The sequence below is a fragment of the Adelges cooleyi genome, unplaced genomic scaffold (genome assembly GCF_023614345.1).
Source record: "Adelges cooleyi isolate 19-005CV unplaced genomic scaffold, UGA_ACOO_1.1 ACOO_flye_CR_arks_rails_tigmint_CR_PRNA_524, whole genome shotgun sequence".
Lineage (NCBI taxonomy): Eukaryota > Metazoa > Arthropoda > Insecta > Hemiptera > Adelgidae > Adelges > Adelges cooleyi.
Genome location: NW_026096213.1, coordinates 39,536 through 66,823, shown reverse-complemented (window position 1 = coordinate 66,823; position 27,288 = coordinate 39,536). Strand labels below are relative to the sequence as shown.

General features: G+C 30.6%; 1 protein-coding gene across 1 annotated transcript; it reads left to right on the top strand.

Annotated features, from left to right (window-relative positions):
* Positions 1-277: 277 nt before the first annotated feature.
* On the top strand, positions 278-26,774 carry LOC126842485 (uncharacterized). Its single transcript, XM_050579497.1, has 4 exons — positions 278-298; positions 25,005-25,185; positions 25,247-25,305; positions 26,556-26,774. The coding sequence occupies exons 2-4, from the start codon at positions 25,080-25,082 to the stop codon at positions 26,772-26,774; spliced, it is 384 nt and encodes a 127-aa protein (XP_050435454.1). The 5' UTR covers positions 278-298; positions 25,005-25,079.
* The last annotated feature ends 514 nt before the right edge of the window (positions 26,775-27,288 follow it).

Genomic DNA, 27,288 nt, shown 5'->3' with positions numbered 1-27,288 from the left:
TATATTTTAAATCATATTAATCATACATAAATACATCGGCTTAGAAATAACATGTGTTGGAAGCTAGTTCAAGATGTCCGTTGCATAGTAACTAACCGTATGCAATTATGGAATATTTTAAATACTCCTGTCTTCCTATTTTTAAAAAATTGTAATAATCTTTATAATAAGTTTTAAAATAAGCATTGAAAATGTATACCAAAATTATTGTTGTTTTGTTTCAGCATACGGTTAAATGTATAAAGAATTTTTGTCGACAGAAAATACACAGATGTAGAAGCCGCACAAAGATGTCAAGGTGGATTTTGTTAGATTACCTCAAACATTGTCTATGTATTAATTTTGATAGCTTAAGAACTCGAAGTAAATTTAAAATAAACTTTAAAAATAAAAATACAAATATAAGTACCATATTTCCCTAGAAAAGTATAAAGTAATACAATATTATACAATTTTTATGGAAGGCCGTTTCATACGTTCTGCAGCAAAAGTGGAAATCATAAGTTTTGATGCTCTTAATGAGGAAAATGATATGTTTTGACAAAAAAAAATATTGTAATATTGATTTTTTTTTAAAAACACCACCAAGTAGTATTGTTTTTTGGCCAAAGCACCGCCTATTATTATAATAGTACCGTCTGTTATCTCCATTCTTATCACACTTGTCAGTGATATGACATTGTCATCGGTGACAAGATAAAGTTAACCACGTACGTAGCTCGAAGTAGGTCAAAGTAAACAACGTTAACCCTACGTCCCGTAAACTTTTTCATAACCTAACATTTCCGTTCACCAACTACTATTCAAGACACTATAATATTAATATTAATATTAATATTAGTTAACAATTCATTTAAATTTAACATCTGGTTAAATTAGGTAAGTTTTAACATAACATTATTGTTATTAAATTCTATTTGTTAAGTTAACAACATTTTACTTGGGTTACCTTGATTCCAACGTTCTCTTTGGCTACGTTCTCTTTGTCATGTGATAACTGATAATATTATAATTTTATAATCAAAATTCAATTAGTAATGTAAACGATCTATAGTATTTACTCGACTGCTTAGCATATTATTGCCACTACTATGACTTATTTTTTTTTTTTGATAAAGTTATATATGGTTATGAATGCTATAGTATGTTATGCCAATTTTGAGCAAATTTTTAATTTTAAGCCATCTTATAATTTTAAACTCATTTTTAGGTGACCCAGTGTACTGTCCAGGATCTTCTAGGGTTAATCATAGGTCATATATAAAAGATAGATATAAATATAAAGATAGATATAGATATAAAAGGTATTTTCAAGTATATTAATAGAACAAAACAACTTCTACACATTTTAAAAGAAAATGGCGTGAATTATTTGCTAAAAAGCAAAATAAATCAGGATTCTCTTGAAAATCTATTTTGTCAGCTTTGTTCCAGCGGTGGCCTTAATGACCACCCATCCCCATTAAATGTCAATAGAATGTTAAGTGACAGTTATATTTTTTAGTTGACATAATAAATAGTTATTTTGAAAATAATTTAAAATTGTTTTTTATTTATATAACGAAACATAATTTTTAGTTGTTCAGATTTAAAACCTTTCAAACAATTATATTTTGTACTAATGGTAGTTATGTACTAAAATTGTAATAATTCAGCATGAATAATCTTTTATTGGTACATTTTGTATTATTTTTTTATAACCATTATGTTAGGTGTAGTATTTAGGATATAATTTAGACCTAGTATAACTACGACAAGACATCAATGAATCACCGCAAGAAATTCATCATGTCAAAAAATTGCATTTTAGGGCAATAATGAAAATGTTTTGAGGGGGGGGGGGGAATTGTTCATTATTTTATTAGTATATTCAGGACTAAATATAATTAAATTGGACTAAAGGTTAAATAAGTGGGCTACGTGTACAAATTTGAGTATTTTTAAACTATTTTTTATCTAAGATTTTATCACAACTCCTGTCTAAAATAATAATTAATTGAACATTATAGTTTTTACTAATTAATAATATTTGTGAAACATCTGTTTGTAGATATTTAATATTTGTACTTTCATAGTTTATAATGAAACTGTTTATGAAATTTTAATTAAAATTTCGTCTAAAAAATAAAAAAATGTCAGGCCTTTGGGAAGGGGAGGGGGCTGTAGTGTTATTGAAATTAGGATTTGAGGCAATTTGCGGATAAGGGCCACCACTATAACTATGAATGTGTTGAAACTTTTGTGGATTGAAATATCACATAACTATAACTAGTTTGAACATACTATCCAAAGATTCGCATCGAAGCGTTTATTTAAAAGTGATTTTATCACTTTCAGTTATAATAAAATCTGTTGACTTGTGACCTCTCCGTTCCCACTATGCCCCGACCCCACTGTACTAGCTTTTCATACTTAAATAAGAACAGCTGAATCCATTTATTTTTATTTCATAATCAGTATTTTCTATTATTTATTTTTATAATTTTTTTTTACTAATTATCTTATATGTAATATCTGGAAAAATCAATAGCGTTATAGATTCTAAAATAATAAGACTAATCTTTTAGAAGAAAAACTTAGGTAGTATTTCTAATTATTTAAATATATTATTTCTTATACTATCTCTTAGTTTTGAAAGTTAAGGCCCCAGGATACCGACCATTTTTAAGGAGTTTTGTAGAGGCAATATTTAAGAAAAAATTGGTTTTAATACACTTTGACCGTGCCAATTAATTTACCGGTTATTTTTTAAAAGCATCATGGTGTTATTTTTAATTTAAATCATTTTATCTATGAGTAAAAGCCATTTTAGTTAATAAAATAGTACATTTTTTGTCCATCGCACAGGCTGAACCAGTGATTCGATAAGTAATCTAAAAACAGATTTGAATTTGTCATGAAGTTTACTTGAGATCGGTCAGCGTACTTTTTTGATATCTTATTCCTACTATGTATAAAACACGTTTGAACATTTTATAAAATTTCAAAATTCAAATTGAAATTTGGAAAGGGTTAAAATTAAAAATTGAAAAAACGCTCTGAACGATCTCAAGAAAAATTCATATCTGTTTTTAGATTGCTAATTGGATCACTGGTTAGACCTGTGTGATGGACAAAAAAATATGTGTTTTGGCTGAAAAAAACGGTCGGTATCCAGGGGTCTTAAGACTACAAATCGGAGTTTTTGTCAATTTAGAGAATGAAGTCGGTCGCTCCCCCTTTTCTAATCCATACCAAATCGATTTTGAGATAAGGTAGTACACTGCCACTTTTAGGCTTATGAGTAGAATTAGTTGATAAGTTTTTATTTTTTTATGCTATGCCACTTTTGTCTCTAGGATGCAAGATTGACTTTTTATTTTTGTTTCTCTGTCCGGACAACTATTCCGTTGACCTATTATTTGTGTGGCTCTGTCCGGACAACTATTCCGTTGACATTTCTATTTTTGTGGCTCTGTCCGGAATTATATCGTTGACTTTTTTTTAGTTAATTTTTGTGACGTGTCCGGATTTTACCTTCGACTTTATAATTTTAAGTAGCTTTTATTCTGAAATCTCAGAGTAACTTAATATAGCATTAAAAAACAAAATATTTTCTATTGGTTGCATGGGACTTTTTATCATGATAACATTATCATAATAATATATAAAATTACTTCAATTATTTAACAAATTTTTTATTTTAGCTTTTGCCAATTTATTAAAATATTTAGTAAATATATTCTGATGTAAACAATTGAATGTAAATTATCTCCGTATGATAAGTAAAATTTGGTATCATACATTTTCGACTGATCACCAATATTTTATAGTAGCATTATTTAAATTATAACACAAAATGGGATTTCCATTGAATTTTATATTTATACGTATTGTTTTATATATTACAATCATTGTTCTTCAACAATATTAAGAAACTTGAAGAAACATCAGGATTACACATAACTAATTTGACAAAGTTTTTTTTATTAATAAACTGAAAATAAATAACAGTATATTTTGATAATAAATGTATAGAAGAAACAATAACAAAATGAATTGTGAAAAATTAATATATTTACGGTTAAAAACATCGATTATTAACTTTTTCTTACTATTACTAATTATAGAAATAATATAATAGTTTTTTTATTATTAGACACCGAGGAGCATAATATTTCCACTGATAATTACATAAAACTGGGTCAAATATTAATCGTATTATTAACATTCTGACTATTAAACATGTCTAATTAATATTATGAACTATTGTGAGTTATCAGTTATCATCGTTAGGGTCAAAGCGGCCATCAAAATCAATCGTCATTAAACGAACTTCCATATACTCCGCGATGTTTATGGCTTTTTTCCCTAAAAATGAAAAATTAATTTTGTTTGTTAGGCAATGACCAAAAGTCGTCTTTAATAACAATTAAACATTGTTTAAATTAACATTACCTTTGAATATATTATTTATATAATGTTGCGCTCTATCGAAAACTTCTGATGGCCCTTCCAATGATGCCAAATCACTTATTGAAACGACATTATCTAAACACTCATCCGAAGATAGTAGACCGTCTTTGTCATTATCCAAAAAATTGAATAATCGAATGTTATATATGAAGTCGATTACTCTTAATACTCTTTTTTCCTAAACAATTGTTAATGTAAAAATGTACAATAATTGTTAATTGGTTACGGAGATAATATAACAAAAATAACAGCGTTGATCTTAAAAAGTAAGAAAAAAAATTATGAATGAAATTACATTTATCGGAACGGTCATATTGCGTTCTGCCGCGACGCTGATTAAATCCATCAACAATATTTCAGCGCGTCCTGTGTGAGTTTTAATAATTAGTAGTTCTTCAATTACTTATCATACCAAGTACAATATAAAAATAATTCTTACTTTTGGATTTAAATAGCTTTTCCAAATCGTCATCTATTTGTATACCAAGCGTTTGGAACACTTTTCTACTTGCGTCAGCATTTATGCCATCTGATATTTTGTGTGCATCGTACAAAGCAATAAACATTTGTAATTGTGCTAGGGTCAGACCAAGGCCCTACAATGTATAAAAAAATATTAATTTAAGCATTGTCCCAAAAAATCTATAATAGTCTATTCACATTTTTTATAATTAAATTTAAAAAAACTGAATTGAATATAAAATATGGAAAATTCAAACTGTCTAGCATGAATTTGATGATAGAAATCATTACGTATGAATAGTTTATGTACTTTTATGAAGGGGATTTTTGTACTAGCTCGGTTTTTAGTCCTACTTTTAAAATTAGATTCCCACAAAACATCAAGAACTATTCATCTTATAAATTATGAAACAATTTTGGCCTTTTTATCACATAAAACATCAATGGTTAAACGCAATAAAAAGTTTGATGGAAAAAATTGTTATGTCCATATAAAAAAAAAGTAAAGTATAGGCAATTCTTTAATTGAAATGTTAAGTTGTAATGTGCAGTTATTAGTTCAGTTAGTAGGAATTATGGTTTTTTTTTAGATAGTTAATTTATTTTTCTACCACAGCATCTTTGACAGTGATTTAAAAAAAAATGTGATCTTAACAGAGCTTCGCATATTTAACTAAGAATCATCAACATATCAATAATCAACATAAAATAATGAGAATTTCATCTTAGAAATAAGATGAAGTTCTCATTATTTAAGAATTATGTAATAATAAAAAAAATGTCATATTCAACTAAGAATAATCAACATATCAATTATCAACATAAAATAATGAGAACTTCATCTTATTTCTCTCTTCGTTTTGTTAATATATTATTAACCCAAATTTCAAAGCTAATATTTGTATTTAGACATTTCTTTATTTTTTTAAATGTTTGTATTCATAGTAAAATTTAGGTTTTTAATAAAACCTACGCTAAAACTTAGCTCCTCTTTTTTAATCGGTAAAACAATTTGTTTTTATAAACATTTCGCTCTGGCCTACGCACTTTTTCATAAACACGTTTATACGATTATTTTAAAGGATATTATGTCCTCTTCACAAAAAATCAAAATAACAGAAGAGATATGAGTTAAAAATATGGAAAAAAGAACATTGTAAAAGAAAAATATATAGTCAGAGCGACAATACAATTTAAAAAAAATTGAATTATTTCTTTTTTTTTTAACGATTTATAGTTTTTTTTTGTTTTAAATAATACCTTATTTTGATTTTAATTTGTTATTTACGTTTAGACCGAGTTCTTTTAATATATTAAAAATAATTTCAACAGAAATAAAAATCATAGGAACTGTTTATTTGTTTTTGTTTTTTTTTATTCCTCATCTAGAAATGTTTTATTAAATATATCTAGAGAATTTATTTATCTTCTTTATTATTATTTTGATGACGTATTGCGCTTACATTTGGTTTGATTTCCATCATAGTCAACAAGAAATCCACCGCGTTCATTACATTTGCATCTAAAATTGAATTAAAAATTAAAATTATTCTACATCATGTGAAATCAGCTCCTCAGTTTATCTATATTACCGTCTTTTTCGGGGACAATGTTTTTAAATTGGTTGTTCAATGCACCATTTACAGTTGGCCAATAATCGAAAACTTCTGAAAGCTGTTGAAAATTAAGATATCCTTTTTGACCATTTAATTTGAAGCATCTCTCAAACTCCATTAGGTATTTATTTACTTCCACAAACGAGAGTTTTTTAACCTGAAAACAATTTATTAATACAGAGTGATTGTTTATAACAGCAATGACCAAACCAGTATCTTAAAAAATTAACTTGGACTATTTTAAACTATCCTTAATTCACCATATTTTTATTACATTTTTCATAAAAAACAACATCGTTTACGTGCAAGTCATATGAACTTAAGGTTATAAAACTATAAATTATATACGTAATTAATTAATTTAACAGCATATCAAACCAGGTTTTGAGCAATTACTTTTAAATATATTAAAGTTTAATATCACTTAACCAGATAGTAGACAAAGATAGTAAACAAACAGATAGTAGAAAAAAGTCATGAGTTTGACAAAGATGTGCATTTACTGTTTGTGGACTTCAAGGCTGCATACGACTCAGTGAATAGAGAAAGACTATGGAAAATAATGGACCAATTGGGGATACCAAGAAAGATCATAAGAATGATTAGAGCATGTGTGCATGGGTCGAAATGCAAAGTAAAGTACGGAGGGGAGGAATCAGAAGAATTTGAGGTAAGGACAGGCTTAAGACAGGGAGATGCCTTGTCACCAGCCTTTTTTAATATAGCGCTGGAATCAGCTATGAGAGAAACCTTAACTGGAGCAACAGGAATCAAAATGTGAAATGGCTAACAACTGGTAGTAGCAGGGTACGTAGATGATGTTATAATAATGGCGGAGAGTGAGGAAGACCTTAAGAGAACTACTAGTAAACTGTTAGAAGAGAGTGGAAAAATGGGATTAATGGTGAATGAGGGAAAAACAAAGTACATGATAGTCACGAGACACAATCATGAAATAAGACACTTGGAAGTGAATAATTATAACTTTGAAAGGGTGGCAAACTTCAAATACTTAGGGGTAAACGTCAATGAGAACGCTGACAGCCACGAAGAAATAAGACTAAGACTGGTAGCCGCAAATAAATGCTACTTTAGACTAGTACCCCTACTCAAGTCAAAGATGTTATCATGGAAAACGAAAATAACGCTGTACAAAGTTCTGATAAGACCGGTAGCACTATACGCCTGTGGCGCATGGGCAACAACAAAGACGGATGAGAATAGACTAGCTACGTTTGAACGAAAAGTCCTTAGAAGGATATTTGGGCCAAAAAGAAACGCCCTAGGGGACTTTGAATTAAGAACAAACCGAGAAGTAGAAGAACTGTACGGCGAAACAAGTATAATTGGAGTGCTTAAGAATAGTAGACTGGGATGGACTGGACATGTGTGGAGGTCCGAAGGCCCTATAGGATTGGCAACGAGTTGGATGCCAGACACAAGAAGGCCGAGAGGACGGCCCAGACAGCGGTGGAAAGACAGGATTACAAAAGATGCATCGAGTTTGGGAGTAAACGACACAAAAGAACTAGCTCAAGATAGAGATGGCTGGAGGCAAGTGGTTGTTGCGGCAATGGACCTATATGGCCCGTAAAGCCAAGAGAAAAAAAAAAAAATATATCACTTAACCGCACTCCATCTCCTGACCTCAATTTTAAACTTCAGTTACCTTTAGTTCACAGAGTGTTTCATTAAAGATGAGGCGTTAGTTTTCACCATAAAATAGCAATTATTTTAAGAGAGTATCTTATTCTTAAAAAATCATCCTGGATAGTAAAACCGTATACATATTTTGAATTCATATGATTAGAGTTGTATGGTTGAAAATTATATCAAAATTTAGTTATTTCATAAGTATAAAAATAGTGCGAAAAAGAATAATTTAAAAAAGTCACAGGGAACCAACGCATATTAAATCACAATTTCAATAATTGTCAATAGTTGGTATATGTTTAATTTAGATTTTATACTAGTTAATTTGAGAACTTGAATACCTTGATTTTGTCAGAACGTTTGATATTTCTATAGTTCAATTTCCTCAAAAAATTAAATAAATTCATAGAGTCGGACTGATCTGTATAAAAATTGTTTAATTGTTAATTAAGTCATTCATTTTAAAATTAAACCAGTTGTAATGTATGATATTGCCGGACACACTATAAGCTTACTACTCCACCTGCCTACCTTCGAATTACCATGGACCTATGAAATAGGTATAAAACCATTATAATATGTATTTAACCCATTCTCAACCCCACTTATCATCTCTTACTAATTACCCCAAATCTCTTATATTTTATCTCCTATATTTTACTCCTTTCCCCTACCCCTTATCTCTTGTCTCATATCTCGTATCAGATACGCTTTTGTAACGCTGTTGTAAAGAACGCTTTTGTAACTAACAATTTTTTCGGCTATGTGCTACAGCTAAGACATGAAATTTTCAAAAACACCATTTTTTGGAGACGCTAATTGCGCGTTTTAATGTATGTCATGTAAATGATAATTAACAAGTTTAGTAACAGCTGACGTGTGCACGACGATTCCGCATAAGCAAGTCTAATCTATGATTGTGTTATCAATTACATAAAAACGAATTTTAGGTTATTAGAATCAATTATCAGTATACGTCAAAACTCAAAGTAGAGCTAATTTGTACAACAATATTTGCAGTTAGGTCAGTTATAATTTAAAATGATTTATATGTGAAGAAACATGTTCTATTTTATAGTTCTTAAAAATAAATATTCTATTAGAAAAACTATCTTTAATTAAGTGTAAAAACCATACAATAACAAATTTAAAAGAATTGCACCTGTAAGTTAAAAAAATAAAAGATATTGTTTATGTATTATTCTTTTTCAATTTTGATATTACCATTAACAGAAATGGTCCAACCTAAACCATGCAAAACTTAAGTTGCACCAAAAATGCAAAATTATTGTTTACAAAAGATCAAAATTTTAAAATAATAATATACTGTTATATACTGTTTGTATTCATAATTTAATTTTGCTCATAAAGTACTCCAAATTAGGTACTTCTAATAAGGTACTCTGATGTAAAATTATTCATTTACTTTTTTTTTTTAATGTAGTATATTGACAAGACAATGTGTAGAAAAAGACATATCCATGATGCTACGTATCGGCTTGTAAAGTGGATAATATAATTTTTTTTGGAAAACTTCAGATTTTCGCTATAACTTTCTAATAAGTTTCGCAAAGAAGATAAAGTGGAATAGTATCTTTCGAAGTGTCACCCTTCAATCATTTTAAACCTAAATAACTATAAAAATAGTTATTCAAAAGTGGTTATGAACTAGTCAAAATTATCAGTAAATATTTTTAACTCAAAAATTGATTTAAGTATATATGTTAATATTTAAGTTTCAAAAGCTGATAAACCACAGCAAATACTATAAAAGGTAAAAATTTGAATGTTTTCTAACATTGTACTGAAACATAGATAAAAATAATCTTAAAATTTAACACTACAAAATTGCTATTGTTTTAAGAGTAACCTAGTGTAAGGCATTAAAAGAGTCATCTGGTATTAGCCATTAGGTTCAACAAATATTAATTGATCGGGTGTTAAGACCTTAACGGTCATAACGGTCGACCTAAATTGTCCGAAAAATAGGTAATTTAATTGATTATCCATATGTTACCAGAAAAAAATTTAAAAGTATTTCCAGGAACGTCCCATTCCATTCCAAAAGTATTTTCCACAACTCGTCTGATTTCCTCCTGCTTGACTCCATTGATAGTCATTTTGTAAGGTTTATATATGGTTTGCAACAGTTCTAATTGATGAATGTCCAGTCCGAGGCTCTGAAATTGATAAATTGATATACATTTATAATATTTATGTTAACTATGAAAGGTACAAATCCATAATATATTGATATTTTTTTAATTATTTAACAAAATATTCATCCTAATAAACGAATATAATTTCACAAGGAGCACAATTAAACGAATGATTAAATTTATCCAAAATAACTAAACAGGTGAATGTTGCCAATAAACCGATCAACCGACACTGAACTTTTTTAATACTGCACCAATTTCTTAGAGTAGCAACTCTAAGTAGCAAGCTCGAAGTAAAAGTTGAAAAAAATTTCTTCTTCACATTCAAAATTTGAAAAAACAAAAAAAAACATACTCATTTTTGAAGAGGGCGTCGCAGCGCCCATTTTTAAGTAGTAAAGTATAGGCAATTGTTTACATAATCTTAATGTAAAGGTTAAACTGTGATGTGTAATTATTAGTTCAATAACTAGGACTCTATTTCAATGGTTAATTTATTATTTAAACTATCACAGCATCCTAAAAAACGATTTAAAAATGATTTTTCATCTCTACATGTTTAAGCATACTGAAAATAACTCCATTAAAAGCACCCATTATAAAAGTATAAGAAAACATTATTCCAGAGGGCAAGACGGTGCGTGTTTTTTTCATTATTCCAAGTGTAACGCGTTAAACATGTTTTTACCACTGAAAATCTTCGGTGCGACGCCCTCTCAAGTTAGAATTTTGGTGGCTATAATTTCGAGAAAAAGAGTCAGATCGAATTAAACTTTATTAGGAATATTTATTTCATTTGCTATCACACGTCAGTTGTGTCATATTTAAGTTATACCCATTCCTTCCCCCCATCAGGGGGGTTATTTTTTTATTTTGTTTTTTGGGGTTTTCAGCAGTAATTTTAAGACCTTAAAGTTAAAAATTTGACAGTAATTAGAACTTGTATGTGTCTATAATATATAAAACGAAGAAAAAATTCGCCACTACAGTTTTTTAAACACCTAGTTTTTTTAGTTGCATTTTGTTTTGTACAATGTCAATCTAGTAAAACAGAAGTATAATTGAGCTTTGAAAGAATATAATCTATAAAGTATAAATAGTAAGTGTGAGATTGCTCTAATGGAACTATATAATACAAAAATATTAATTTCATTAAGAATAAGCCATTAAATTTAAACTATGGAGTACAAAAGATTGAAACATGAATCGTCGACTATTCCAACTAAATTTAACAAGACATTGATTATGGGTTATTGTCACACTTACGCCACGCAATATCGCGGCTACCGAATTATTAGTCGGTGCAAATCATCAGTCGGTTCAGCCAACCATTTAGTGGTCATAGCTAGCCGATAACGTCCCCCCATACTTCCTAACCATACGCCACCAGGAGGAGGAGGAGAACGAGGTGGAGTTGAGCCAAGCTGCCAAACCCTACCGCTGCTACACCAGTCGAACTCGCCGCCGTCGTCGCAGTCACCGTCACCGTCGTTGAAAATTGTTCCGCCTGCCGCCCATCTCCCCACTAGCCGCACCGTCTATCGTACGCAGCCACTCTACCGCACACTGTGTCGTCCCAGCCGTATCAAAGTATAGGTAGTATTATCCTAATCCCTTAGCCTTAAGCTATACTGTATTTTTAATCACGATTTAATCGCCGGCCCGATCGTGATCTCATTCCCGAACCATACATACATTTTACGTACTTCAATATTATTATTATTCTCTATTAAGGAAGAAATCTACGTTACCCTTCATAAAAAAATAAATTATTACCATATCAAACTTTGCATTTATCATTTATTTAAAATTAGTATAATAAACCTTTCCCCTTCAAAGCGAAGGAAGGTAAACTCTTAAACCCCAAAAGAGGGTTAAGCGTTACATTATTTGGTCCACTATGTTTTTGCAAAAAAAAACCAGTACAGTGAGGTGAGGGCATAAAGGGGGTGGGGAGGTCACAGGCTTACAGGAATTTTTAAATCTGAAAGTGATAAAATCACTTTTGAAAAAACGCATCGATGCAAATCAGTAGTTAGTATTTTCAAGCCAGTACAGTCCAAACCAATCACAGTGTAAGCCAGCAAAGTTAGAAAATATTTAATTGGGGTGCTGTATTTACAAATAAGCATCAAAGCGTTTATTTGAAATTGATTTTATCCGAGAGGACGGAGAAGTCACGGCCTTCAGGAATTATTTTAAAAAAAAGTGATAACATTGAATAAAATAACTTTCAAAAAACGCTTTGATGTCTATTTGTAAGTACAGCACCTCAATTAAATATTTATGTTGTATAATTTTAGCCGTTAGGCTTTAAGTAGTCTGTAACATTTTTGGTTTTATACTACTCGAGATAAATAAAAAAATATAATATCATAATCTTACCCATGCTGACGTTAGAAAATACACCGCGCAGACAAAAAGGGCGCACTTGAAATGCATAATTTTGAGTTATATTTAAAACGATGATACAAATTCAATCGAGTACTTGTAATAATGTAGAACTAAGACTATTGGCACCGAATTCGAACGAAGAATAATCCCTACAGTAAGTATTTTCTATGTGTTTTGTCGGTGTTGTTGTCTACGGTTATTCGCTAGATAAATACTAAGCCGTGTTTTTGCACAATATTTTCACCACTTTTGTTTGCAAAGGTGTGTTCTTATTTTCCACTACGGGGGAATACGTTATTTTTTTACAATAACATATTTTTCTTTTTTACCCGTGTAGACAACAGTCAACGAAAATAGGAAAAACAATTTTTTTTTACGGCCGGCAAATTGGCAAGTGATTATATAAAATACCTACCTATGGTTTTATTATATTTCTTTACAACATTTTTTACGAGAAATCGTGACTATACTGAATTTCATGTTAGTTATTTGGAAAACGATAATAAAAGAATGTCCATGAGAAATGAATAAAACAGAGGGTTACATGATGGGAGCAGATAATGTCAAGTCCAGTTTCTTTGTACTAACACGTTTTGTGCTGGCTTACACTGTTCTAGTTTGGGCTGTATTTAGTTTGAGCTTTGCTTGGTGTTAGGACTATGCTGGAATAAACTATGGAGTGGATTTTTTTTTATGGTCTAATTACTTTAATACCCCTTTAGAAGTATGAGAAGGATAGATAAAATGTACATAAACATAGAATTTATACAAAAGTTAAAGTATACAGTTAACATAACAGCTGACAAATAAAATGGATTTCAACAACACCAAATAATAGATAAAGATGAACAATATTTACACAATTAGTTTATTTAAATAAATAACAAAAGCAACTATCAAATTTATAAGAAATAAATCTATATTACTTTTATTTACTAGTCGCATTATGCGATTTAAAGGGGCATTACGATAATAGTTAGAGCGCTGGAACGGGACATAAATAGTATCCAACTGACGATTCATACCACAAGGAACATGCAAATTTAACCTAGAAAGTAATACGTGGCAGTTAATGTATCCAATTGTTAATTTAAAAATAAAACACAGATCATGCCTTTCACGTCTCATAGCTAAAGTTCCAAGATTAAGGAACGACAGGATCGGATGATAGGAAGAATGAGGATCACTCCCAAAACCATATTTAAATTGAACTAAACGCAGGATGCAACTTTGACCAGCTTCAATAGATTTTATTGCACCAATTGTATGAGGTGACCATACCAAAAAACTATTCCTTAAAAAGATTTTAACTCGACCCGACTCTTTTTCTCGAAATTATAGCCAGTTAAAGTTTTAACTTAAAAAGTCATATGGTTTTTTTTTCAAATTTTAAAATGTGAAGAAGTAAACTTTTTCAACTTTTACAACACCCCCCTTCCCCAAAGTACCAACTAGATAAAATTTGTGATTTATAGAGTTGCTACTGGAAGAAATTGGTCCAGCATTAAAAAAGTTACAGTGTATACAGATAAAAAAAAAGCCCACATCAGGGTAACACCAATACCTTCGCTGCTATGCATCGAGCTAAAAACTGTTTTCTTTGCAATAGTATCATTGCATAATTATGTATTTTCTAATACTAATTATATGTTGAACGTCTTTAATATTTGTTTTGTATATATTTATTAGCATTAAATGTAAAATAACTTGTGAAAATATAATTAGTAATTATTTTGTAATTAAACTGTAAATTGTAAATATTTTTATATTATTTAAACAGTGTACTAAACTAGCCAGTAGAGTAGGGTTGAGGCAAAGTAGGGCTGGAGCATTTTTAAAATAAGAAAACGTATTTCTGAACATCTTTAACCTTGTCGTCTTTAATAAGCTATGACGCCAAAAGCCTCTACTTTACTTGGCAGTTTTTTTTAATTTAAACAATTGATATGTGTTTTTTTTTTAAAAATGGTTATATTGATCCGCAAATCAGGGCCAACAAATTTAGTTTTATGCTATAGTGTGTGCACCTATTAACATTGCTCCGCGTATTGTTACAAAAAACAACGGTTTAAACAAAGTCATAAGTTGACAATATTTTCGAATCAGTCAACCTATTTGATATTTTTTTCATACAGATGTTTCGGTAGATTCTATCAAAACTGCTATAGGAGTTGCTTGAATATTCATCCAAAAAAAATATATTTTCTTTTGAATATAATGGCCTATAAAACACAAAGAGCGATTATGTGTCCCATAATAATATATGCAAATTGTACACTTTGTCTTTTGGTTTGATATTTGTTTTATGGCTATACTTTGTACTCTCTTGTCAAAAAAATGCGTGCTGTAAAATTTTAGAACAAAAGAAATACAGCTAGAAAAGCCAGTACAGTGGTGAGGGGGGCATAAGAGTAACGGATAAAGTGGAGCGGAAGGGTGGGGAAACACAGGTTTATAAGAATTGTTAGAAGATGAAAAATATGTAAATTTATCGCGTGTTTTTCTCGATTTCAAAAGTCAAGGATAGTTTTTTGTGTGTACAAGTATCCCACACTCAAAAACGTTGTAAAATTTAAGACTTGAGTAAAAATTTTTAGGAAAAAAAAACTGCCGTCCCTACAGCAAATAAATGAACACGTACGCGTTGTATATATAAAAAAAAAAAATTCTAGAATAAACGCCATTTAGTAGTACTTTTTCTAAAGGTTTAAACTCCTTAGGAATTAATTCGACTATTTCCACTGTTTACAATTAATTTGACTAATTTTAAAATCGTAGAGCGCCGGAATTTTTAAATTGAAATATTTTGTCACTCGCGCGGTAGCATTCGCTGAATACACACGTGTATTTACGCTCCGTCTCTTTCTTACGCTATAGTGGTTATACTAATCATATTATGTTTAATTGTGAAAATGTAACAGTTATGTCCCGCAGATTGTTTATTCACATTGTGTAAAATTGTACAAAAACAAAAACGTAAGTTAAAAAAATAAAAATAAATATAAATATTATTCAAACAGTTTATAAAAGTAAAGCAGTGCCGTGTCGGTTTTCCACACGTCATTGTCTGCGGTGCTTATCTCGTTGGGCCGTCGCACGACGGCCACTTATCTAAATTACCGTCGCCGTCATGTCTAAAACTGCTAACAAAGTCGATAATCAAGTTAACCGTAATAATAACACTAATAATCAGCTCTCACCGATTGTGTTGAATAATACTGTCGATGGTTGGCAAAAGATTGCCAATAAAAGACATCATTCTACTTCTTCAAATTCAAATCCTGGTTCGCCTCGCCCAACCACTTCTAGTAAAAAAAGTATTAAACTATTTCACTCTACAAACCGCTATGAAATACTTAATGATGAAAATGATGTTGAAATCACACAAAATGAGGACCCCCCTGAGAATAATTCGGAACAACCAATCAAAATCCCTCCCCCTGTGTTCATAAAAGGTGTGGAAAACTTCACTGATCTATGTACGGTTCTTATTGAATTGATAGGAGTGGACAATTTCATATGTAAATCATCAGTAGATCGCCTTAAAATTCAAACAAAAAATCCAGAGTCGTATAGAACACTAGTCCGGTTTTTAAAAGAACAAAAAGCGGAATTTCACACCTTCCAGTTAAAAGAAGACAAGCCTTTACGCGTTGTGATCCGTAATTTACATCCTACTACTTCGGCGGAAACAATAAAAAATGAGCTCGAAATTCGACTTTTTGAGGTTAGGCAAGTAACCAACGTTCTTCATAAAATTGGTAAAAATCCATTACCACTCTTTTTTGTTGACTTAGAGCCAACTGATAAATCGAAAGAAATCTATGACTTATCCTCTTTATTACACACAAAAATTAAAGTTGAAGAACCGTACAAACCCAAAACGATAAGCCAATGTATAAATTGTCAAGAGTATGGGCATACAAAAGCCTACTGTGGTTACCCGCCGAGATGCGTACGCTGTGGAGCCAACCATATGTCGTCTAACTGCTCAAAGCCTCGTGATCAACCTCCAAAATGCGCACTATGCTCAAGTAGCCACCCAGCCAATTACAAAGGTTGCTCAGTATACAGAGAAATTCAACAACGGAAAAAATCTACACATAAAAGTAACTTTTTATATGACAATCTTAATATTAAGAATTTTAATGTACAACAAGACAACCACTCATTAAAGGATTTCCCTAATATTAACCACACATCTCCAAAACAGACATATGCTCAAACGACTTCCAATAATACTAATAATCAAATTCCTTCACCTTCTTTAGATATAAATAAAGTCATGTCATCTTTCCTTGAAGACCTTAAGTCTCTAATTAATCCCCTTATAACTCTCCTAACAAAAGTTATCTCCAGTTTGCTCGATAAGAAAAATGACTAGTCATTCTTTTACAAACAATTCATTACTAATCCTCCAGTTTAATGCTAATGGCTTAAAAAACCACATTAATGAACTACAAACTGTCCTTCATACTAAACGCATAGACATTGCACTTATAACAGAAACTCATTTTACGGAACACTCAAATTTTTTCATCCCTGGTTATACATTATTAAAATGCAACCATCCAGACAATACTGCTCATGGAGGAGTAGCTATTTTTATTAAATCTTCTATTCCATTCCTACCTCTTCCTAATTACTCCCAAGACTATATACAATCCTGTTCCATATCCTTAAAACTTAAAAATACATCATATACTATTGCTGCATTATACTCTCCTCCCAAACATAAGGTCACGAACATGTTATTCAACGACTATTTTAACACTTTCAAAGATAATTTTATTGTCGGTGGCGACTTCAATGCCAAACACCAAATTTGGGGCTGTCGCTCAAATAACCCCCGTGGTCTTGTTCTACATGATTTTGTATCATTAAAAAAATTAAATATTCTTGCTCCTCCTGGTCCAACATATTGGCCTTCGTCCCTTCGTAAAAATCCAGACATACTTGACATTTTTGTAGCAAAACTACCGAACAAGTTAAATTACACTATAGACAATATCCTCGAGCTCAACTCTGATCATTCATCAGTCTTACTTACCATTAATTCAACTCCTCAAACTCATCAAAGTCATCCCAAGTTATTTCAAGTAAACACAGATCGATATATGTTTCATAATCTAGTTAATCAGAAAATTAAACTAAGCACAAAACTTAAAACTACTGAGGACATAGATAAGGCTGTAAATAATCTCACTAATATCATTCAAATAGCTGCCTGGACGGCTACTGATGATATAACACTATCCCAAAACAAAACAATTGTTTTACCAGAGCAAATAAGAATATTAATATCTGACAAACGTAGAGCTAGATCTTTATTCCAACGCACTAGACTTCCGTCACATAAACATTTATATAATAAGTTAGCAAATAAACTTAAAAAAATGCTTGCTCAACACAAAACCAATTCCTATAAAAATTACTTATCTAACTTAACGGCTAAGGATGGTAGCCTATGGAGAGCTACCAAACAAGCTCTTAGATATAAAACAGCTAATCTCCCAATTAAAAAAACTGACGGCAGTCTAGCTATCACTGACTTGGAAAAAGCAGAGTTATTCAAAGAACATCTAGCTGATACTTTTAAACCTCATCCGAATATACACTCACCTGAAACGACTAGTTCTGTAATGGCATACCTAGACGCACCATTACCACTATATCTTCCAGTCAAATGCTTCACACCAAATGATGTAAAATTCACAATTGCTAGATATCCTTCCAACAAATCCCCTGGTTTTGACCTAATAACGGCTGAGGTTGCAAAATGCCTTCCAAAAAAAGCTATTATCCACTTAACCCATATATTTAATGCAGTCATTAGACTTTCGTATTTCCCTCTATTATGGAAATTCTCGACTATTATATTAGTTCCTAAGCCCAACAAACCCCCTGATCTGCCAACATCCTTCAGACCAATCAGTCTTTTACCGTTCTTTGCAAAAATTTTTGAAAAATTATTAACTAAAAGAATACTTCCCTGTCTCTCTGTCAATGAAATACTGCCTAATTCCCAATTCGGTTTTAGAGCTTCTCACTCCACTATACATCAAGTCCATAGAGTAGTAGACGCAATATCGTACTCGCTCGAAAAAAAATTATACTGCACAAGTGTGTTTCTTGATATTTCGCAGGCCTTTGATAGGGTATGGTATGACGGCCTCCTTTATAAATTAAAAAAAATTTTGCATCCCACTTATTACTTGTTTTTCAAATCTTACTTAACAGATCGTTTTTTCCAAATCCGTCATGGTTCTTCAGTATCTGATATAGCCTCTATAAAAGCGGGAGTTCCACAAGGAGGTATTCTATCTCCAGTCCTATTCAATATCTATACCTCAGACCAACCCACAACTCCTAACACAATTGTTGCAGATTATGCTGATGACAAAGCCATTTTGTCCTGTAACTCGGACCCACAGATTGCATCCGTCAATTTGCAAAATCATCTTCATTTAATGGAAGACTGGTATACAAAATGGCGTTTTAAAATTAATCAATCAAAATCAGTTCACACTACCTTTACTCTAAGACTTCTCCCTTGTCCTGGTGTCTCCCTATACGGAGTACAAATCCCCTCCTCTTCCTCTGTCAAGTATCTCGGTCTCACACTAGATAAACGACTCACATGGGCTCAGCACATTAAAATTAAACGTTTGTCTCTAAATAGCCGTCTGCGGTTACTCAAATCATTAATCGTAAACAATAAATTTACAGATATTAATACAAAACTTCTTATTTATAAAACTCTTTTAAAACCCATATGGACTTACGGCCTTCAGCTATGGGGCAATGCTAAAAAATCCAATACCAATAAAATTCAATGCTTTCAAAATATTGCCTTAAGAAAATTAATAAATGCACCTCCTTATATCTCTAATTACACACTCCATAACGACCTTAACTTAAAAACAGTCCATGAAGAAGCTATCTCCTACTATAAAAGATTCCACATTAAACTACTCTCCCACTCTAATCCCCTTATAAAAAACCTCTCAACCTTGTCCATACCTGGAGACCCACCCAGACGTTTAAAACGTAAGTGGTGCCGTGATCTTCTATCTAATAATATCAATTAATATTAATACATAATTAATCAATGTAAATATAAGTTTAAAATAAAAAAATAAAAAAAATCATTGGAAGTGTCACTAATGAGTGGTTTCTTCAATCAAAAAGTATTCAATTTATATCTACTCTTATCATATATACTTATTGTGCCTATTGTACAGATTGTATATTTCTTTTGTAAAATAAAAAAAAAAAAAAAAAAAAGAAAAAAAAAAAAAAAAAAAATATTTTGTAAAAATTCAAACGATTAATAAATTATTTCTATATAATCTCTTGTAGTGGAAACCCCCCCCCCCCCCAAAAAAAAAAAACAAAATATATATACTTAATTAACTATAAATTAAGGCGTACTAATACTTTTTGAAAAAATAGACCCTATAGATTTATACAATTTTTAAAAATAGTCCAATTATTTCCCATTTGTAAGGACAATTTTTAGATAATATAATACTATCGATTAGCATTGTCAAAACAAAATATATAACTATTAATCCTTCCCCTAAAATGATTGATTGATAAAACTATTTTATTTTAGCTTCGATTCGAATGCAAGACGCTATAGGTTTTATAACGAAGTGCTATGATTGTTTATCGCTATACCTTTTCTGGTATTCGAGTTGTCAAGGTCTTTGTCACGCCAGTAGATTAGGGTTTCTATAATAATTTAGTTCCATTTGTAGCCATAAGTAGTAAGTAACAACCAATTGCATTTTTTTTATTATTGTAACCACTCTTCTGTATAATAATATACTTTTACTTTTATACACGGAAACTTATTTAAAACACATTCAAAATTGTGTTGTTTATCGAAATAAGAAGAAAACATAATATTGTGATGTGATGTTTTGTATGCTTGTTCGAACAGATACCTGTCAGTCATCATTGCTCTAAATAAGAAATAAAAAACAACAAATTGACATCGACCTAGTTATACTATCGGAAGTCTCCAAACTTAAAAAAAACATTTTATGGTTTTATCATTGTTATTATTTTGCTAAAAAGTTTTAGATTTACTCTCTTACATGGAAACGGCGTGATTAAAACTATAGCTTTTCATTATTTTAACAAAAAAAAGGTGTTACATTGAATCAAAAGTTGCTATCAAGAAAATTTGGGGGGAAGTAAAAATAAATAACAAAAACTTGAGAACACATTGTATAAAAACACCATGAAAAGAAAAAATTAAATTTCTTATTAAACCCTGTGAGATATTGAGTGGCTCACGATAAAATGATCACCCTGTATGTATATAGCAAAGTTGTGGAAAAAATATCCTGACTAGCCAACATTGGTATTTGATTGACTTGAATACGATTTGCATAAGAACAATCCCGGTTACAAAAATTAACCCTAAATATTGGAAAATTGAAAAACATGTTGATTTTAAATTATTATTTTTCAACACAAAATTTGCTAAAATTTAAATTTCTAAAAAAATATGACACTAGTTTTTAGTTTCTTTCTCTTGCCTTTTGGCCTAATATTTTAGGCCTTAGAAACTTATCACTGTTTCTTTCAGTTGTTAATGCCACTATTAATACAAGAAGATTTACATCTTCATCCACTACAACTACCGTTTTAATATTTCCAATATTTAAACTCGTTTAATAGTACAACAATTCTGGGTACTTGGACCCTGATTTATTATTTTTTATGTATTTTTATTACTCATATGTTATTTCATACTGATACGAATTTAAGGTAAATAAGACGCAAACAAAGTACTACTCACTGTATGTTGCTTACACACTTTGTCGTTTATTATAATTTACTAGTGCAATATATACAACGAAAATTCTGAGTATAAAATAAAACCTAACAAAATATCAATTAGTAACCTAAATTTGGACCTCTGGTTAATGAGTTGTCTTCGCTAGGGTCGCCTTAAGAATCAATTTTCAAATTTTTCAAAAAATAAGACACTAGTGTTTAGTTTCATTCTTTGGTATTAATATTTTAGGCTATAGCAACTAATCAATATTTCATGCAGTCGTTAATGGCACTAATAGTACAAGAAGATCTACGTCTTCATCTACCAAAACTAAATTTTCAATTTTTTTTTTACGGCACCCACTAAATCGGCTCTAGTGTTCATAAATATGACCTTTACTAAATTTTGTGATTTTTGTTGACTGTTGTCCACACTGGTAAAAAAAAAAAATATGTTATTGTAAAATAAAAATGTACTTGCTCGCGGTGAAAAAAAAAAGAACACATCTTTGTAAACATAAGTGCTAAAAAAATTTTGCAAAACACGGTTTTGTCTTTACCTAGCAAAAAACCGAAGACGATAACACCCACAAGACACATAGAAAATACTTACTATAGGGATTATTCTTCGTTCGAGTTCGGTGCCAATAGTCTTAGAGCTGTATTGTTACCAGTACTAGATTGAATTTTTATTACCGTCTTAAAAATACACCCATAATTATGCATTTCACGTGCGCCCTTGTTGTCTGCGCGGTGTATTTTCTAACGTCAGCATGGGTAAGATTATGATATTGTATTTATATTTTTTATTTATCCCGGATAGTATGACCTCAAAAAAGTTACAGTATACTAAAAGCCTAAATGCTTAAACTATAAAAACATGCTTTAGTCTGCTGGCTCTTGAATAATGATTACCTATTTCCTATCTATAATCTCCTTGCGATATATATTATGATGACAGTATAGTCTTAATTTTATGTTGTCGCCAAATGTTTTTTTGGAGTTTTTTAATATTTGCTTAATCGGTTTATTGGCAACATTCACCTGGTTAGCTATTTTGGATAAATTTAATCATTCATTTATTAGGATGAATATTTTGTTACACATTTAAAAAACATTTCAATATATTATGGATTTGTACTTTTCATAGTTAACTTAAAACAATATGAATGTATATCAGTTTATTTATTATATAAAATATGGATGTGAATAAGTAAGTAATAAGTTTAGAAAACATTAAAATAATTTAGGTATTTGATGCACTGAATATAATTATTATTATATAATAATTGTCTAGTTAAAAAATACTTGCCTGAAGACATGTTTTACACATATATGTATACATATTATATATAAAAAACAACCGCTAGATCGCCCTACTATTGTGTTACTTTCGTGATGCTATTTTCTGTCGTTTTCGAGCTGGGGGGCCAAGGCTAAATAATACCGATTATGTGTGATACAAATGAGTGTAAATTTGCCACGTCTTTGCAATAGGTTCATTCTGTACGTTTAACAATAAAATTGGTAGCCGTCTTACTTTATTTCAGAGCTCCGGACTAAACAGTGATCAATTAGAACGGTTGCAAGTCCTGTATAAACCTTACAAAATGACTACCAATGGAGTCGGGGAGGACGAAATCAGACAAGTTGTGGAAAATACTTTTAAAATGGAATGGAAGGATCCTACCATTGAGTTTGGATACCATTTAGGTAACATGCTGCTAAACAATTATATTACCTATTTGTTGGGCAATTTAGGTCTACCATTATGGCCGTTAAGGGATATACGCTCTTTACATAAGAGTACCTAATTAGGAGTAATTAATTTGGAGTACCTAATTCGGTGTACCTAATTAGGAGTACCTAATCTCTTATCTCTGATATATAATCACTTACAACCGCTAGATCACACCACATGCACAAATTTCTCTCGGTAACGTTCTGCGTCATGCCGATCCCAGTCCCAACCCCAACCCCATCCCTCATCTCTAATCTCCTATCTCTTACCCTCTATCTCTTAGCCCCTATCTCCTATATCCTATCACATAGAGATAACATTCCCATCCTCATTTTCATTCCCATTTCCACCCTCATAAGAAGGACATATAAGGATATAGAAGGATATATATATAAGGATAAATTTTCGGTGTCGATTTTCCGATTGTATTCCAAAGTAAAAACATATCTCCAATCTCTCATATCTTGTCAGATAAATCAGCTGTTTTTTTTCGTTAAAATTAACCGGGTACACGGCAGCTAGTATATATCTATATATATAAAAATGTATGTCTGTCTGTTTCTTTGCTTGTCCTTTATGCATTAGTAAACCATTTATCTGATCGCCATAAGACTTTGGGAAGTTGTTAAGTACATTTCCGCAAACCTAACTGGCATAGTACTTTTTGAATATTCCACCCCTAAGAGTGGCATCAAACACGAACTTTGTATTTTAAACACGAAATGTATATAAATTAAACGTTTGTAACCATGGTAACCACGGTACTCAAGCAAATAGTAGGTGTTGATTAAAGGAACAGGCCGATTCTATGTACAACGATTCTGGGCAAGCTTTTAACTGTTGGAACGGGATCTGGGACCGGGACTTGGACCCCTGAGTAAGAGAACGACATAATAACCAGAAAAAGTATTACAAAAAATGCTGTCACGCTGTTATCTGATAAGAGATAGGAGATAAGAGATTATAGATGAGGGATGGGGATGAAAATGGGGGAATGGGAATTATTTTACCCAGCCCTGGAAGACTAAATCTCGGGCAACGCCGGGTCCGGACAGCTTGTATTTAATATATTGTATCATTAGGTATATTAAATTTGTAATACATGACCAGCCTATGGTGCTATCCGACATATAAGATTTGGTAGGTTAGGTTTAGAAGCGTATAGTGTGTCAGGCAAAATCTATCGTTACAATTAATTTAATTATACAATTAATGACTTAATTAACAACTAAACTATTTGTATACAGATCAGCCCGATGCTATAAATTTATTTCATTTATTGTGGACGGTGGTCTATAATGAAATCAAACGTAATGACAAAACCGAGGTATTAAAGTAGTATAATTTCTAAATTATATATATATATACCAACTAAAGGAAAATATCAAAACTGTGGTTTTATATGCGTCGGTTCTATGTGACTTTTTTTAAATAATTCTTTTTCATACTTTTATTAAACTTGTGAAATAGCTAAAATTTGATATATTTTTCAAAAATATAACCCCATTCCTATGAATTTAAAATTTTTAAACGGTTTTACTATACAGGATGACTTTTTAAGGATGAGATACTTATTTACTTTTAAAATAATTCCGACTTTGTGTGTGTTTTTTTTTAGAGAAAATTAACATCTTTAACGAAACACTCTATAAACTAAGATATTTTTTCAAGATAAAGTTATGGTCAGATCATTGCTGTTATAATCACTCTGTATTAATACATTTTTTTCAGGTTAAAAAACTCACGATTTTGGAAGTATGTTTTTACCTAGAGGAGTTTGAGGAACGCTTCAAATCTCATGAGCAAATGGGATATCTTTATCTTGACCAGCTATCAGCAGTTTTTGATTATTGGCAAACTGTAAATCTTGCATTAAACAAAATAATAAAAAACATTCAAACCGAAAACGATGGTAATGCAGACGAGGTGGTTCACATGATGTACAATGTTTTTAATTTTCAATTTAATTTTAGATGACTATGTAATGAACGCTGTGGATTTCTTGTTGACTATGACAGAAATCAAACCAAAAGTAGGCGCAATACGCCAACAAAATTTTAATAAGAAGGAAATTAAATTCTTAAATACATTAAATAGAAATGTTCTATAAAGACCAACTTAAAATAAATAAGGATTTAAAAAATACAAACAAACAGTTCCTAATATTTTTATTTCTTTCGAAAAATTGTTATGTATTAAAAAAACCTGGTCTAAGCGAAAATAACAAATGCAAAACCAAATTATTTACTGTTCAAAACTATAAAATTATAAAGTTAAGAAAAATGAAAAAATTTTTTTTAAAATTGTATTTTTTAGAATTTATCAGTTTTGACTTTTGACTATTAATACCACTATATACCAAAGTTCTTTTTTTCTATGATTCTAACACATATCTCTTCAGTTATTTTAATTTTTGGTCAAGAGGATGTTATATCGTTAAAAAATAATCGTTTGAAAGGGTTTCTGAAAAAGTGTGTAGGTCAGAGCGAAATGTTCATAGTACATTTTGTTATATCGTTTAAAAGAGAAGAACTAAGTTTTCGTATCGGTTTTATTAAAAACCTAAATTTTAACATGTATACAAGCATTAAAAAAAATAAAGAACTGTCTGAATATAAATATTGGCTTTGAATGTTTGGTTGATAATATTAAAAAAATGACAAGAGAAGTTAGAAAAAGTTTTCATTTTTTTAAATATATAGAAAATAATTGTCTACGATTATTAGATAATATTGAATATGCGTGGTTCTGGTAAGATGACATTTTTTTTAAATCGCTGTCAAAGATGCTGTGGTAGAAAAATAAATTCACTATTAAAAAAACCATAATTACCAAACTAATAATTGCACATCACAGACTGGCATTTAAATTAAGAATTTGCAGAACATTGCATTTACTTTACTCCTTAAAAATAGGCGTAGTGGAATCAAACTACATACTTATTAAGGAGTTAAGTATAGGCTTTTGTTGCTATATCTAATTTATAATACTTATTGTATAAACTTTTTTTTTATATGGACTGTACAAATTTTCCATCAAACTACTTATTGCAATATAAATACTGTGATGTTTAAAGTAATCAAAAGGCCAAAATTATTTCATCATTTTTAAGATAAATAGTTCTTTATGTTTGGTGGGAATCTAATTTTAAAAATAGAACTAAAAACCGAGCTAGTACTAAATACCCTCCATAAATGTATATAAACTACTGATACGTAACCATTTCTATCATCAAATTCATGCTAGACAGTGCTTAAATTAATATTTTTTCATACATTGTAGGGCCTTGGACTGACCCTAGCACAAATAAAAATGTTTATTGATATATACGATGCACACAAAACATCAGATGGTATAAATGCTGACGCAAGTAAAGAAGTGTTCCAAAACCTTAGTATAGAAATAGATGACGATTTGGAAAAGCTATTTCAATCCAAAAGTAAGAACTATTTTCATATTGTACTAGGTATGATAAATAATTGGAGAACTACTAATTATTAAAACTCGTATAGGACCCCCTGGAGTATTGTTTATGGATTTGATCATCGTTGCGGCAGAACGCAATATGACCGTTCCGAAAAATGTAATTTCGTTAATAATTTTGTTTTATATAACTTTCAAAGTTGAACGCTGTTATGTTTGTTATACTATCTCCATTACCAATTAACAATTTTTGTACATTTTTACATTAACAATTATTTAGGAAAGAAGAGTATTCAAAGTAACCGAGGTCATATCTGGCATTAAGAAATTTATTAAGATGGACAAAAACAAAGACGGTCTACTATCTTTGGATGAGCATACCGAAGCCCTAAAGGACGAGTCAATACGTGATTTGGCATCATTGAAAGGGCCACCAGAAGTTTTCGAAAGAGCGCAACATTATATAAATACATTCAAAAGTGAAGTTAATTTATGCAGTGTTTTAATGTTATTAAAGACGATTGTCGGTCATCGTCTAATAAAAAAAATAATTTTCTTTTTTTAGATAATAAAGCCATAAATGTCGCGGAGT